The sequence below is a fragment of the Carcharhinus amblyrhynchos genome, chromosome 2 (assembly GCF_965287045.1).
Source record: "Carcharhinus amblyrhynchos chromosome 2, sCarAmb.v2.hapA, whole genome shotgun sequence".
Taxonomy (NCBI): Eukaryota; Metazoa; Chordata; class Chondrichthyes; order Carcharhiniformes; family Carcharhinidae; genus Carcharhinus; species Carcharhinus amblyrhynchos.
The window spans coordinates 75,086,400-75,101,785 of record NC_137325.1 but is presented as its reverse complement, the minus strand read 5'-3'; the positions used below and the strand labels follow the sequence as shown (position 1 = coordinate 75,101,785).

Sequence of the window (15,386 nt, the reverse complement as noted above, 5' to 3'; positions counted from 1 at the left end):
GTTATTAAAGTGGCTGAAAATATCAATGGTTTTTGGTAGCTTTGTCTGCACTAAGCACATTAATTGTTTAAAGCCTTCAGAAAAGTGTAGCAGTTTTTGTGACATTAAGTCGTTAGTGCTTTTAATTATGTTGTTGTATTGTTTAGTGTTGTGGCCCATGGTGTTTTTGTGGATCTGGGTTTCATAGATGCAGCCAGACATGAAGATGTATAATGCACAAGATGACCACCAGCAGGGAGAAAAACTTCAGAAACTAGGTCCACAGAACTACCAAGCATTAGAGCCTACAACAACAGTTGACATTACAAGACTAAATGGGAAAATATGATTTGGGCTTTCGCAATCCTAAATGTTGACAAACATGACCAAAAATCAAGGCAACAGGAAGTAAGGCTTGTGGACAAGAAGTGGGCACATTATACAATACTCTATTAATAAATTTAACATTGAGAATATTTTTTATGCATGATATAATTTCCGCCCACAGTCCAAAAGATGTGCTTGTTAAGTGCATTGCTATGTCAAGTTCTCCCTCAATGTACCCAAACAGGCACCAGAGTGTGATGACAAAGGGATTTTCACAGTAACTTCATTGCAGTGTTGATGTAAGCCTACATGTGATAAGGAATAGTAAGGTCCTTAAAGTTTAAGAAAATTGGAAGAAACATTATGAAATGCAGCTTGTTTAATTTCATACTATATTTAATTAAAATTAAATATTTGACAAAATATAGGTAGATGTATAAAAGTGAGACACTTGAGCAGGACTCCACAGTAAACAATTTTTTTGCATTTATTTTGGATACTAAACTATATCATCTCATCTAAAATCATTATTTGTGTGCTAAGGAGGAAAGAGCAGAAGAGAGAACTGTTCATTGATCTAACCTTTGATATTCTTAGATTGACATATTGAAAAGGAATGCGTTTTATTCATCACAGTAATATAAGCTACTTCATTGATAATGTTGATGTCTACGAATTGGTCCCATTTTATCTTTAAGGTGGACTGTAGATAATACAGAATTGCTTTCTCTAAAAAGTGTAAATTTAGAATATTCATTTTGTTGAAACCAGACTTCAATATATCCCACAATATTAAGAATCACTGATGTGTGTAAATATACTGCATAGAAATTTGATGATGTAATTTCAAATAGGAAAAATACGTGATGGAGCATTACACTGTAATGCATGAAAAGGTTGCTGACACTTCATTACCTTTTCTGATTTAACAATGCTTTTTTTTTATAAGCTTAGAATATTGAGAATATCAAGAGCAGGTTACATTTAGAGTTCATTTCACTGGGGAGCAGTGAGTATACCACTGCTTTTGTCAGAAAAGGCAATATCCTGAGCTTTAGTAATTTATATAAATTGGCACAACTGAGTGGAATAACCTCAAGCACCAAATATTCACAGCATTGGGCAGTGGCACAGTGCTTAGCACTGCTGCCTCACAGCACCAGCGACCTGGGTTCAATTCCAGCTTGGGTGACTGTTTGTGTGGAGTTTGCGCATTCTCCCTGTGTCTGTGTTTTTCCTCCCACATTCCACAGGTGTGTGGGTTAGATGGATTGGCCGTGATAAATTGCTTCTTAGTGTTGGGGGATTAACTGTGTAAATACATGGGGTTACAGGGATAGGGCCTGGGTAGGATTGTTGTCAGTGCAGGCTTGATGGACTGAATGGTCATTTCTACACTGTAGGGATCCTATGATTCTGTTTGTAGGGCATTGTTTCCTATCTAGAGACTTTTATTACCTAACCTAGAGCAATAGTTTAACTTGCAGGGAAGCGTATTTTCCCATAAATACGCTACTTGCCTTGATGTGCATAAATACTACAAATGTTCAAAATAGTTCCCTCAGTTCAATGGAAGATACTAATGCCAGGATTTCCTGATCCCTGTCATTTTAACACCGTTAGTAATTCATTTGTTACTGTTAAATGATTTTCCTCTTCTTGCGAGGGCAGTTATTGTATTATAAAACTCACTCAGTTGCTGACCACATTTTAGCCTTGCTTCAAACATAGACAAAAGATCTGAACTCCAGAGGTGAGCTGAGAGTGACTGCCCTTGACATTAAGGCAGCATTTGAGAGAGCATGGCATCAAGGAGCCCCAGCAAAACTTGGGTCAATAGGAATAAGGACAACCCTCCTCAATGAAGCCAAACTAAGCACAAAAGAAGGTGCTTGTGGTTTTTGCAGGTCAATCATCTCAGTTTCAGGACATTACTATCTTAAAAGGATAGAATTGGGCAGATTGGGCATCTACCTGTTGGAATTTAGAAGAATGAAAGGTGATTTTATTGAAACATATAGATTCCCAAGAGGCTTTACTGAGTGGATGATGAAAGGATATTTCCCCTTGTGGCAAAACAAGAACTAGAGCACACATTTAAAACAAAAAGTCTCCCCCTTAAGACACGGTGGCACACTGTTAGCAGTGCTGCCTCACAGCTCCAGGGATCCGGGTTCAATTCCAGCCTTGGTTAACTGTCTGTGTGGAGTGTGTACACTCTCGCAGTGTCTGCGTGAGTTTCCTCCAAGTGCTTCAGTTTCCTTCCACAGTCCAAAGAGGTGCATGTCACATGGACTGGCCATGCTAAATTTCCCCTTATTGTCCCAAGATGTGTAGGTAGTTGGATTAGCCATGTTAAATGTGTGGTGATACAGATAGGGAGGGGGAGAGAGCCTAGGTAAGGTAATCTTCAGAACCGATGCAGACTCAATGGGCTGAATGGTCTTTTCTGCATGGTAACAATTCTATGAAAACAGTAACAATATCGCTGATTAAAATGGAAGAATAACTAACAAGGGAATAAAAGGATATTAAGGGAAGCAAGATAGTAGCGTTGAGGCCTCAGTCGGATCAACCAAGAGCTTATTGAATAGTAGAGCAAGCTTGTATAAGTCTTCCAGATCTTAAAACACTCATTCAGTACAAGTCCAAATAACATGCTATGATGTTCCAGTGTAATTGTAACATCTTGGGGATCAATGAGTAAACCGACTTTTCCCATCTCCAATTTTCCTATCCCCAATTTACTCAGTTCTCTTGTTTTCTGGTGTAAACCTTTGCAAGTGAAGTTTCAATCACTTTGTTCCTTTTTGAGGCCAAGGAAAATTTGTTTAACCAAAAACAAATTAGTACAAATGCTGGAAGTCTGAAATAAAAACAGAAATGGCTGAAAATGTTCAGCAAATTAAACAGCATCTTTGGAGAGAGAGAGAGACAGTTAAATTTTAGGTTAATGACCTTTCCTTGCATGATCATGCACCTGAAATGTTATCTATTTCTCTGCAGTTGTCTGACCTAAGTGTTTCCATAATTGATCTGAGATTTATTGAAGGTAAGGCAGTCATCCACAAACTAGACTTTTAAGATGCAACTTGACTCATGCCCTTCACTTTGCAGGGATGATCTCATCAGCAAGGATGGAGTTAGTTCTTTTTATTCATTAGTGTCAAAAGTCGGCTTACATTAACCCTGCAATGAAGTAATTGTGAAAGTGCCCTAGTTGCCACATTCTGGCGCTTGCCTGGGTGCACTAGGGAGAACTTAGCATGGCCAATGCACGTAACCAGCACGTCTCTTGGGCTGTGGGAGGAAGCCAAAGAACCTGGAGGAAACTCATGTAGACGTGAAGAGAACATGCAAATTCCACACAGTGACCCAAGCCAGGAATCGAACCTGGTTCCCTGGCGCTGTGGGACGGCAGTGCTAACCACTGCTACCATGCCACCCTGGGACTGGGGAAAGGGAGGTTGATGGCTGTAAGTTTTATGGGTCAGTTATTTTTCAACCTCGTCTCCAAGATCTTGTTTGCAAAATTTACTGGACAAGAAGCTAATGGTTTAATTCAAACTTTGTTACTTAATGGATAGATTTGATTTCCCAGATCATAGAACTAATTTTATCTTAAAATGCTCCTGTTTAGATGTGATGAATGCAGACTCTGTTACCACTTTGGTTGCCTTGACCCACCACTGAAGAAATCCCCAAAACAGACAGGCTATGGTTGGATTTGTCAGGAATGTGACTCTACATCTTCAAAGGTAAGATTAAATCTTTGTTACTGTAGAATTCAGCTCACTGCAAGATTTCCAAAGATAGTGTGTGGAAATTAACTGTCCACTTTAGTTTGGCTATCTAGCAGTCATGGTCTTAGAACGCTTAAGTATCCTAGTCAGTTCTGGAGAGAATCAAAAATGATATTGAATTTCTGTCAGCCTCTTAACATGGAGTGGCCTGTCGTGTAGCATTTGTAGGAATTCCCCTTTTTTTTGCTTCAGGTTTGTTATGGAGGCTAATTCTGCACTGTTGGTGAATTGGATGGATGTTTAAAACACTATAGTTATTAATGTTTGACCTTGAAATGTTAAGATTTTGTTTTAAATCAGCTGATTCAGTAAGTTAACAAGATGTTGGTTTCTTCGATTTGTTTTAATCTTTGTTTAATACAGTACTGAATATTTAGTTCACAAAATGCCATTCAAAGAGTAAGAAAGATTTGTTCAGTTCCAAAGAAGATATTTTTAATATATTCTCGCACTGAGTCAGCACTCCCACAGTGAATAGAAACTAGGCCAAGTTCTGCTGGGCAAGTTATTCAAACCTGATGAACTTTACAGGCTAATACTAATTGAATACTGGCTGTGTTGAAATTATTTGTTTGATAGAAGAGCTTTCTGCAGAGAGGCTAACTTGCACCTTAGAACAAAACATCACCCTTTAACTGGTCACCCTTTACAGTTGGAGGACACGAGTAGAATCTGTGTGTGCAAAGACAAACAAGACATTGTAAAACAATCCAATTTTGACTGATTCTGATTTATTGTGCTATTTAATCAGCATTTTACCTGACTAATAGACATGACAACAAATAAAAACCTTTCCCGATTTCCTTTGTTTTAACCTTTCCTTGGTTGGGATTCAATGTTGACTCGAGCATCATCTAATTTATAAATAAATACAATTTTTCAGGTTGTTGCACGAAACAACTTTTGTGTAACTAGTCACCCAGCAGAGTATTACTGTTTGGTGTTAGCATCATTTTGAAAAGTCCAGTCTGAACAAATTACCACAGTGACCTGTGGCTAAAGGATATTTAAAAAGCGACGCTGATGTACTGCTCAAAATCATAGCTCACATACCAGCTTTCCCAGGTGCTAATATTGCCTTGGCTAAGTGTGCCTCAGCAGTAATGTTTTAAAATATTTTGTTGAAAGGAAATTTTAAAAAAATTATAGTCTAGTTATTTTCTTTGTTTTGTATAAGTAATCAGTATATATCCATTATATTAACAACAGCCAGTATCTGCTCAAGTTAACACTTGTAATATGTACCCTAAGATTTTTAATGTAGTTAATGTCAAGAGCAATATTTGACGTTTTTTAAATGGTTCTAATTAATTTACACACAATGACAAGTCTGGAAAAAGAACTATTTTCACAGCTGTTATAAGAACTTTATTGGTAGGCCAAGTTAATTTCTTCATTGCAATCAGGATTTCAAAGTCTGTAATGAGATATAAACCATACAGATTAACACTGCGAACGTCTTTTACTCCAGGCCGAGGGGAGTTTCTTTTGTTATTGTAACGTGCTGATTGGGCTTTAGTTTAAAAACTGATTCTAAATTTGATTTAAAGATAGCCTATTGCTAATTTGTACTTTACGTTGTCAACAATGGTTGACAAACTGATGTGTAGGAATTGATGTATTAATACAATATATTCAAATCAGTCATGTATAGATAAACACATTTTTAAAGAATCAGATGAATAGAAAAATTGTGAAAACTGATCACTGCAAAAACAAAGACTGAATTGACTTAGACTCAAATGATTGGAAATTATAGAAAAGGACATTAACTTTGAACTGGAGCATTTGCTTTCAATCACTGATTTTCCTTCAGTTCTCTTGCATTTTCATCTCCATAGGATACCAGATACTAACCCTTATCACTTTGCCAATACAATACCAATAAGTGGTCCACAAGCTTGAACACACATTGCAAGCCACTATTGCTGCCAGATCTGTCTTGACTGTTTTATTGCACTTATGTCACTCCCTTTTCAGGACTAAAATGCCAAATGTGAAAACTATATTTGAATAGAAAAATTGTGAAAACTGACCACTGCAAAAACAAGGACTGAATTGACTTCGACTCAAATGATTGGAAATTAAAGAAAACAAAATTGACTTTGAACTGGAGCATTTGCTTCCAATCTGCACTAAATTCCTTACAAGTGATTTTGAAGTCTGTTCTCCTTCCATTTGGCCTGTACCTAGACCTGGAAGAATAATAATGTTTGAGTGCTTCAAGTAGTTTTTACATTTAGCATTTTAGTCATGAAGAAGGAGCAACAAAAGTGCAATAAAACAGTCAAGATAGATCTGGCAGCGCTAGTGGCTTGCAATGTGTGTTCAAGCTTGTGGACCACTTATTGGTATTATACTGGCAAAATGATGAAGTTAGTATCTGGTATCTTGCGGAGATGAAAATGCAAAAGGACTGAAGGAAAATCAGTAGTGCTCTCTTTGCGTTCATAAAAAAGTTGGTTGCCATTTGTGAAGTTACATGTGAGAGTTAGGGTATATTTTCAGCATGTAAAGTGAGAATGGTTGGGTGAGAGGCAGACAGGATCTGTAAGATAAAGGAAATGGTCCAAGTTACCTATCGATCATCTGAGATTTTGGCTGTAATGATGTGAAGAAGGCACAGGGAGGCAGTAGGGCCTAAACACACTGAGCCCGGCTGCAGAGATCCCGGATGTGATTTTGCAATGACACCTCCTCTCCTCCCAGACACCAGGACTTCCCCCACCCATGGACGACATGTTTCCCCAGCCCCTCCCCAACATAAGATGTCGGCATTGGGGCATCCCCAATGGGATACCCTGTCTGGCACCCCCTGTATGACTCCCTGTTGTAGCCTCCACTTAGGTCCCTCCCATCCTATCATAGCCCCGCTTAGGCATCACCTCCTTGCACTGCCCTGGCATTCTGGCAATACCCAACTGGTGTTGCCAGGGTGTCAGGTGGGCACTTCCCAGCCATGCTCCAACCCGCAGGAACTTTAATGGCCTCCAACCTCCAAACCCGCCCCCCCATGGCCAAAACAGCTGGTCTCCAGTAGTGGCAATCAGTCGTGATTCACGCCATTCTCACGCCACACCCGACTGTCAGAGGATTCCAGGAGCTGGGATAATTTGGTGTCATACGGGCTATGTATTTTTGTGCGACTTTAAATATGCTAATCGGCCTGTTGCCCTTTCTGGATGCGATCTAGTTTAAGCCATTAGAAAGGGACTAGGATTATTGGAAATTGTTTGGCACCAGGCACAGAATCGAGTTTTAGAGATGCATACAATTTTTTGGGATTAACGCAATCTGCGCCAGGTGTGGCAAGGTCGGAAAATTGCCCCATTGTTTGGTTAACAGTCAAGCATTATTCACTTGGAAAATTAGTCTTTTTGCTTTCCAATTGGCATAAGAAGGCGATAAGTTACCAAGAGGGGTGTGTTGACAGATGCATGGCTGGAAGTGGGGCATGTGAAGAAATCTCCAGGGATACATTTAATCACAGTTGGCAACCCTAGATGTTTTCCAAGTTTAAATTTGTAAAGCCAATCTACTGTCACAATATTTTGATCTAGGTACATGATGGGGATGCAATACACCTTAATATTTTATTCTTATTATTTATACTAGCAGACCTCCTGTGGCATTGCTTACGATGGGTCACATGATATGCTGTGCAGTGTAAGTATTGTGGGAGTTATAGTTGTAGTCTTGTTTGAAATTATGAATCACAACAACAAATAACAGAACCAGGGGTAGGTATTGGGACCTTTGCTTTTCCTTGTATTTATTAATGATCTAGATCTTCACGTGCAGGGGGCAATTTCAAAGTTTTCAGATGACACATGACTTGGAAGTATTGTAAAACTGTGATGAGGACGGTATAAAACTTCAAAAGGACATAGACAAGTTGATAGAAACATAGAAAATAGGTGCAGAAGTAGACCATTCGGCCTTGCGAGCGTGCACCACCATTCAATATGATCATGACTGACCATGAACTTTCAGTATCCCACCCCCACTTTCTCTCCATACCTCTTGATTACTTTAGCCACAATGTCCATGTCTGGCTCCCTCTTGAACATATGTAACAAACTGGCCCCAACAGCATTCTGTGGTGGAGAATTCCCCAGGTTTACAACTCTGAGTAAATAAGTTCATCCTCATCACAGTCCTGAACAGCTTACTCTTCATTCTTAGACTGTGACCCCTAGTTCTGCACTTCCCCCTACATTGGGAATATTCTTCCGACATCGAGCCTATCCAGTCCCATCAGGAGTTGTATGTTTCTATGAGATCTCCTCTCATTCTTCTAAATTCCAGTGATTACAACCCCAGTCAATACAGTCTCTCCATGTGTCAGCCCTGCCATTCTAGGAATCAGTATGGTGAAACCTTCACTGGACTCACTGAAGAATGTCCTTCCTCAGACTAGAAGACCAAAACTGCACACAATATTCAAGGTTTATCCTTACCAAGATCCTGTATAACTGTAGCAAGATATGCTTACTCCTATACTCAATTTTTTGCTGTAAAGACCAGCATGCCATTAGCTTTCCTCACCACCTGCTGTACCTATATGCCAACCTTCAGCGACTATTCCACCATGACACCAAGGTCACATTGCACTTCCCCTTTTCCAAAATTATCACCATTCAGATAATGTTCTTTCCTGTTTTTGCCGCCAAAGTGAATAACCTCACATATATCCACATTAAGTTGTATTTACCTACTTAGCCAGCCTATCCAAATCATCCAGCAGCCTCTTAGCATCTTCCTAACAGCACACACTGCTACCCAGCTTAATGTTGTCTGCAAATTTGGAGAGATTGCCTTCAATTCCTTCGTCCAAATCATTAATGTATATTGCGAATAGCTGGGGTCCCAGCACTGAACCCTGTGGTACCCCACTAGCCATTGCCTGCCACTCTGAGAAGGATCCATTTATTCACACTCTCTGCTTCCTGTATGTAGGACCTCAAGAGTAGGCAGATAGGTGTCAGAAGAAATTCAGTGAGGTGCAGTGTGAGGTGATACTTTTTAGAAGGGAGAACAGGGAGAGGTGATATAAAGTAAAGGGTGGAATTCTTAAAGGGATGCAGGAGCATGGGACCAGGGACCAATGTGCATAGATCATTGAAGGTGGTATGATGGATGGAGTTAATAACAGTTAATAAAGCATACAGTATTATGGGCCTCATTATTCAGGCAAAGAGTACAAGAACAAGGATGTTATGCTGAATTTATACTAGACACGAATTAAACTTCAGCTGGAATATTGTGTACAGTTTTGGGTGCCACAGTATTAGAAAGATGTGAAAGTGCAGTTGAGGTTTACAAGAACAGTCCCAGGGATGAGAAATTTCAGTGATGAGAATGCATTGGAGAGGTTGGGACAGTCCTCCTTGGAGAAGAGAAGGCTAAGAGGAGATTTGATGGAGTTGTTCAAAATCATAATAGGGGTGACAGAGTAGATGGGGAGAAACTCTTCCCACTTGTAAATGGATCATGAACGAATGGGCACAGTTTTAAAGTGATTTGCAAAAGAAGCAAATGTGATGTGAGAAAAAAAATTCACACAAGTGGTTCGGATTCCAAAATGCATTGCCTGGAACTGTGGTGCAGACAGATTCAATCAAGGCATTCAAGACAACTTCTGGTCATAGATCACTCCCAGGATGTTGATGGTGGACTTCAGCAAAGGTAATTTTGTAGAATGAGAAGGAGAGATGGCTAGTTTTTCTCTTGTTGAAGATAGTTATTGCTTGACGCTTGTGTGGCTTGTCGCTTACGAGCCCAAGCTTGAATGTTACCCAGGATTTGCTTCATGGAGGCAGATATTTGCTTCAATATCTGAGGAGTTACAAATGGACTGAAAACTATGCAGTGGACATTCCGACTTCTGACAATATTATGACCAGAAGCCTGTTAAATGCTTTGGCTGCAAGAGCAAGTCAGAGGCTGAGAATTTTGCAACAGGTAATTAGCCCCTGGTTCCTCAAAATCTGTTCATCATCTATAAATTGGAAGGGTGATGTTTACTTGAATAAAAATAGTGTGCAGGGGTAAGGGGAATTGCACTAAGTCGTGATGCTCTTTTGGAGAGTTGATGCAGACACAATGGGCCAAGTAGCTGCCTCCTGCCCTGTAACAATTCTGTGATTCTATAGACAGAGTTATTACAACCAACAGATCAGTTGTGGCAGTCCTACGTCCTGTCTTGAATGGGAATGTGCAGTTAAACAACTAATGGGGAAGAATCTCCCACAAACATTCCCATCCCTAATGATAGTAGAGCCCAACAAATGAATGCAAAAATCAAGCTTGTAGTGTTTGTAATCATCTTTAACCACAAACACTAGTGGACAAGTATGTGTTCTATCCCAAACTCATGATTTCACCGCCATTACAAAACCCAGTCTTTAGCCAATTCGGTTTACCCAATGATATCAGAAAACAGCTGAGCATATTAGACAATGCAAAGGTGATGGACTTCAATACATCCTGGCTGTAGTGATGAAACTTTGTGCTGCAGAACTAGTGCCCATTACCAAGCTGATCCAGTACAGCTACAACATTGGCCTGTACTGGAAAAGTGCTCCAGTATGTCCTGTCCACAAAAAGCAGAACAATTGGTCCTTAAATCTACTTTTGTTCATCAGCAAAGTGATAAAAGGTGTTATCAATATTGCAATAAAGCAAAATGTAGTCAGCAATAACCTTATGATGCTCAGTTTAGGTTTTGCCAAGATCGCTCTGCTCCAAACCTCATTACAGCCATGGTTCAAATGTAGACTAAATAGCTGAGTTCCAAAGATATGTTGAGAGTGACCAAATTTAAGCAGCATGAGGCTACCCCAGTAAAATTGAAGTCAGTGAGAATTAAGGGAAAGCTCTCAACTTGCTGGAGCCAAAACTTAGTACAAAGAATGATGCTTGTATTTGTTGGAGACCAATCATCTAATTCCAGGTCATTGCTACAGGGTTTCCGAAGTATTCTAGTATCATCAATGATCTTCCTTCCATAATATTGTCAAAAATGGGAATGACCACTGCATAGTTTTCAGTCCCATTCGTAACTCCTCAGATATTGAAGCTAATATCTGCCTCCATGAAGCAAATCGTGGGTAACATTCAAGCTTGGGCTCATAAGTGACAAGCCACACAAGTGTCAAGCAATAACTATCTTCAACAAGAAAAAAACTAGCCATCTCTCCTCCTCATTCTACAAAATTACCTTTGCTGAAGTCCACCATCAACATCCTGGGAGTGATCTATGACCAGAAGCGAAAGTGGACAAGCCAGTTAAATGCTTTGGCTGCAAGAGCAAGTCAGAGGCTGAGAATTTTGCAACAGGTAATTAGCTCCTGGTTCCTCAAAATCTGTTCATCATCTATAAATTGGTAGGGTGATGGAATACTCGACACTTGCCTGGATGAACTGCACTCAAATAACGTGAAGGAGCTGAACAGCCCATCCCATCCACCACCTTAAACATTAATTCCCTCTACCTCTTGCATACAATTGCAGATATTTGTGCCATCTGCAAGGCATCATAGATTCCATTGACAACATCTCCTAAATGAGCTAGAATAAAGGCAGCACGTGCATGGGAACACCTGTAAGTTCCTCTCCAGTCACACGCTATCCTGACTTGGAAATATGTTGCAGGTTTGTCCTTGTTGCTGGATCAAAATGCTGGAACACGCTTCAGAACAGCACTCTGGTGTACCAACACCAAATTGACTGCAGTGTTTCAAGAGGTTGGCTCACCACCAGAGATGGACATAAACTGTTGGCCATGCCAGTGATATCTGTACAAAATTATTAATTTGCTTGACTATGTAGTGAATTTTATTTACTTTTTAAAGTACAGTAACTGCAATATTATAGTTTCAGGTACAGGTAGGGAGCATTTAGAAATACTGCAGAAGGGGTGATGTGTTTTGCTGGTGTTGGAAGAAGGGCAAAGAGTGTAACAGGATCAGAGTGATGATGGGGTAGGGATCCTTGCTTTTAGAAGGTGAGTAGTGTACATTAGGAGGATCTGGTAGAAGAACATTGTGGTTGGAAATTGGGTGTAGCACCAAGAAAGGGAAGCAACAGAGTGAAAAGCAGGTTGCAAGAAATACTATAGCCATATTTATAACCATGATATGGAAAATAACTAAGTTTATTTAAAACACTAACTGTGGATTCATTATCTTGCTGAATTAAGTGATTTTAAGAGAATTAAAGAAGGTTCTGGAATCCCAATCAGTTCATGATTGGTGTTCTTATTAAGGGTCAGTTGGCATTGAAACATGAAATGAGCAGTAGAGGTTTGACTGACTTGGTTTGCAAGGTGTAGTTCAAGGGAGGCTGGCCAGGGATGTATTGGCATAATTAAGTCTAGAAGAAAGAAGTGGCTTAGATGAGAGTTCCAGCAGCAGATACGCTTACACTGAAATGAAAATAGGTGGTTAGGTGGATAAAAGCAAATTACTGCAGATGCTGAAATCTGAAACAAAAACAGAAAATCTCAGCAGATCTGACAACATCTGTGATGAGAGAATAGAGCTAACGTTTCAAGTCTGAATGACTCATCAACTCTCTTAGTTCTGACAAAGAGGCAGAGTTTACTATCTAGTTTTGTTATGAGCAGAGGCAATTCTGCTGATTGACCATTAGCTTCTACTTAAGCTGTGATCTATCTCTTCTGTGAAACTACTTCCTCTGCAGAGGTTTACAGGATTATGTTGGAAGGTTTTAGTGGTAAGTGTTTAAGATTCAGATTGTATGTGTTTTCTTGAAGTTTTACAGCAGTTCCCATATATACTTCCATCTTTAATTCTTGTAAATCTACCTTTAGGTAAACCCAGAACCTATAGGTATCCACTTGCATGGAAAGAACACCTAGTTCTTGGATCTATCCTAGTTTGGTATCATCTTGGAACTTTTCGTCCTCATCAGATATTTCGTAGACCCCTTTTTAAAAATCTTGACATGTTCTTGCGTTGGCACACCTTTGGGATTGCAGAAGTCTGTTGTGTCCAATGTGTCTTAGTTGTGTGGCCTTTCTTGCCACAGCTTCTACATTTATTTTCTTTACTCCAATATTCATGCAGAAACTGTTCCACTAGACCTGATCTATGGCATGCTTGCCTTTTAAGAGAATTCTTGCTGTCCATTCTCATGTATTTTAGCTCCAGCTCCAATTTCGGAAGTTTCTTTCATGGCCAGTTCCGTGGATGCTGCGATCTCAACAGCAAGGCTTAGTATTAAAGAGCTTTCAGTGAGCCACCAGAATAGTTGTGATGTGGAGATACCTGTGTTGGACTGGGGTAAACACAGTAAGAAATCTCACGACACCAGGTTTATTTGGTAACAAACGCCACTAGCTCTCAGAGCGCTCGCTGCTCTTTCATCAGGTGAGTGGGAGTTCTGTTCACAAACCGGGCATATAAAGACACAAACTCAATTTACGAAATAATGGTTGGAATTCAGGTCTTTACAGGTAATCAAGTCTTTAGGATACAGACAATGTGAGTGGAGAGAGCGTTAAAGAGATGTGTATTGTCTCCAGCCAGGACAGTTAGTGAGATTTTGCAAGCCCAGGCAAGTTGTGGAGATTACAGATAGTGTGAATGAACCCAAGAACCTGATTGAGGCAGTCCTCATATGTGCGAAACTTGGCTATCAAACTCTGCTCAGATACTCTGCGTTGTCATGAAGGCTACCTTAGAGAATGCTTACCTAAATATCAGAGACCGAATGTCTGTGACCGCTGAAGTGTTCCCCAACAGGAAGAGAACGCTGTTGCTTGGTGATTGTCGAGCGATGTTCATTCATCCATTGTCGTAGCATCTGCATGGTCTCCCCAGTGTACCATGCCTCGGGACATCCTTTCTTGCAGTATATTAACGTTGGCCGAGTTGCAAGCGTATGTACCACGTGCCTGGTAGATGATGTTCTCACGTGAGGTGGTGGCATCCATGTCGATGATCTGGCACGTGTTGCAGAGGTTACTGTAGCAGGGTTGTGTGGTATCGTGGTCACTGTTCTCCTCAAGGCTGGGTAGTTTGCTGCGGGAATGGTCTGTTTGAGATTGTGTGGTTGTTTGAAGGCAAGAAGTGGGGGGTTTGGGGATGGCCTTGGCAAGATGTCCGTCTTCATCAATGACATGTTGAAGGCTCTGGAGAAGCCTTCAACATGTCGTAGCTTCTCCACTCCAGGAAAAGTACTGGACGACAAAGGGTACTCTGTCCGTCGTGACCCGTGTTTGTCTTCTGAGGAGGTTGGTGCGGTTTTTCACTGTGACGCATTGGAACTGTCGATCGATGAGTCGAGCGCCATATTCTGTTCTTATGAGGGCATCTTTCAGTGTCTGGAGGTGTTGCTTGTGATCCTCCTCATCTGAGCAGATCTTGTGTATATGGAGGGCTTGTCCATAGGGGATGGCTCCTTTAATGTGTTTCGGATGGACCATAAGCTGTCCTTAAGATTGATTTTTGTACATATGTCATATTGTTATGGGTAGGAGTTGGTTTTAATTTGAACAGCCCTGATTTATCCTCTTAACCACCCAGCCATAAACAGAAAGATGTTTTGATTTTGATTTCCTCTTTATAAACGGTGGCTTATTTCCAACCCCTCAGTTTTGATATGATCCAATTTCTTCTTAATAACCCCACAGCAAACCCAAGGTAGGGTAAACTCAGAGGGTTAGTTTATTCGCACACATTCAAAATGGGAGAGGGCTTGTCGCTATGTAACTAGCTCCCTGTGCTTTCGTTGAATAAATGATGGATAGGAAAAGGAAGATTTACAGGGCAAAGACCACAGAGCAAAGAATAACTGTCACACAAGTCAAGAATTCAGAATCAAAGTCTAATGGTGTATTCCTTCACAGGGGTTGGCAGTTTGAAAACTGATAATGGATAATTCACTTTTCCAGTCGAGATGATTTCCATGAGATAGGCATGCCATGGCGAGTTTTAGTTTTGTAGGCAATGATATAAGAACAGTGTAAATGGGGGCCAGGCATGCAAACATGGACAGATCCACTTTTCTGTGCTACTGAAGATAGCAGATTGATTTGCAGTGTGATAAGACAGTATGACTGATTCTCCCAGCTTGGGGGATGGGGGTCATTTCACATATTGCTACCTTACCATTTTGGCTTTGAAAAAGGATGTATAATGCTTTGCCTGGGTTTCGAGGGTTTTTAATGTCCCATCTATTAAGAATTTGAGTTGAAGTTTGCAGGTCCTTTGTCCTACAGACGTCTTGACTCCAGTCGACCAAGCTTGG

At 40.4% G+C, this 15,386-nt stretch overlaps 1 protein-coding gene across 12 annotated transcripts in view; it reads left to right on the top strand.

Moving 5' to 3' along the window:
* The window catches only part of phf14 (PHD finger protein 14), a 230,068-nt gene that overhangs the window by 172,709 nt on the left and 41,973 nt on the right, over nt 1–15,386 (top strand). For 7 of the 12 annotated variants that reach the window (XR_013888988.1, XR_013888986.1, XR_013888982.1 and 4 more), the window contains 2 exons: nt 3,947–4,064; nt 7,725–7,775. Coding sequence is in view for 4 of the 12 variants with exons in the window: in XM_080207516.1 (XP_080063642.1) it covers nt 3,947–4,064; nt 7,725–7,775 (169 nt within the window). In the remaining 8 variants the exon portion in view is untranslated. The remainder of the gene's footprint in view (nt 1–3,946; nt 4,065–7,724; nt 7,776–15,386) is intronic. The other 5 variants (XR_013888987.1, XR_013888985.1, XM_080207547.1 and 2 more) reach the window with 2 other exon arrangements.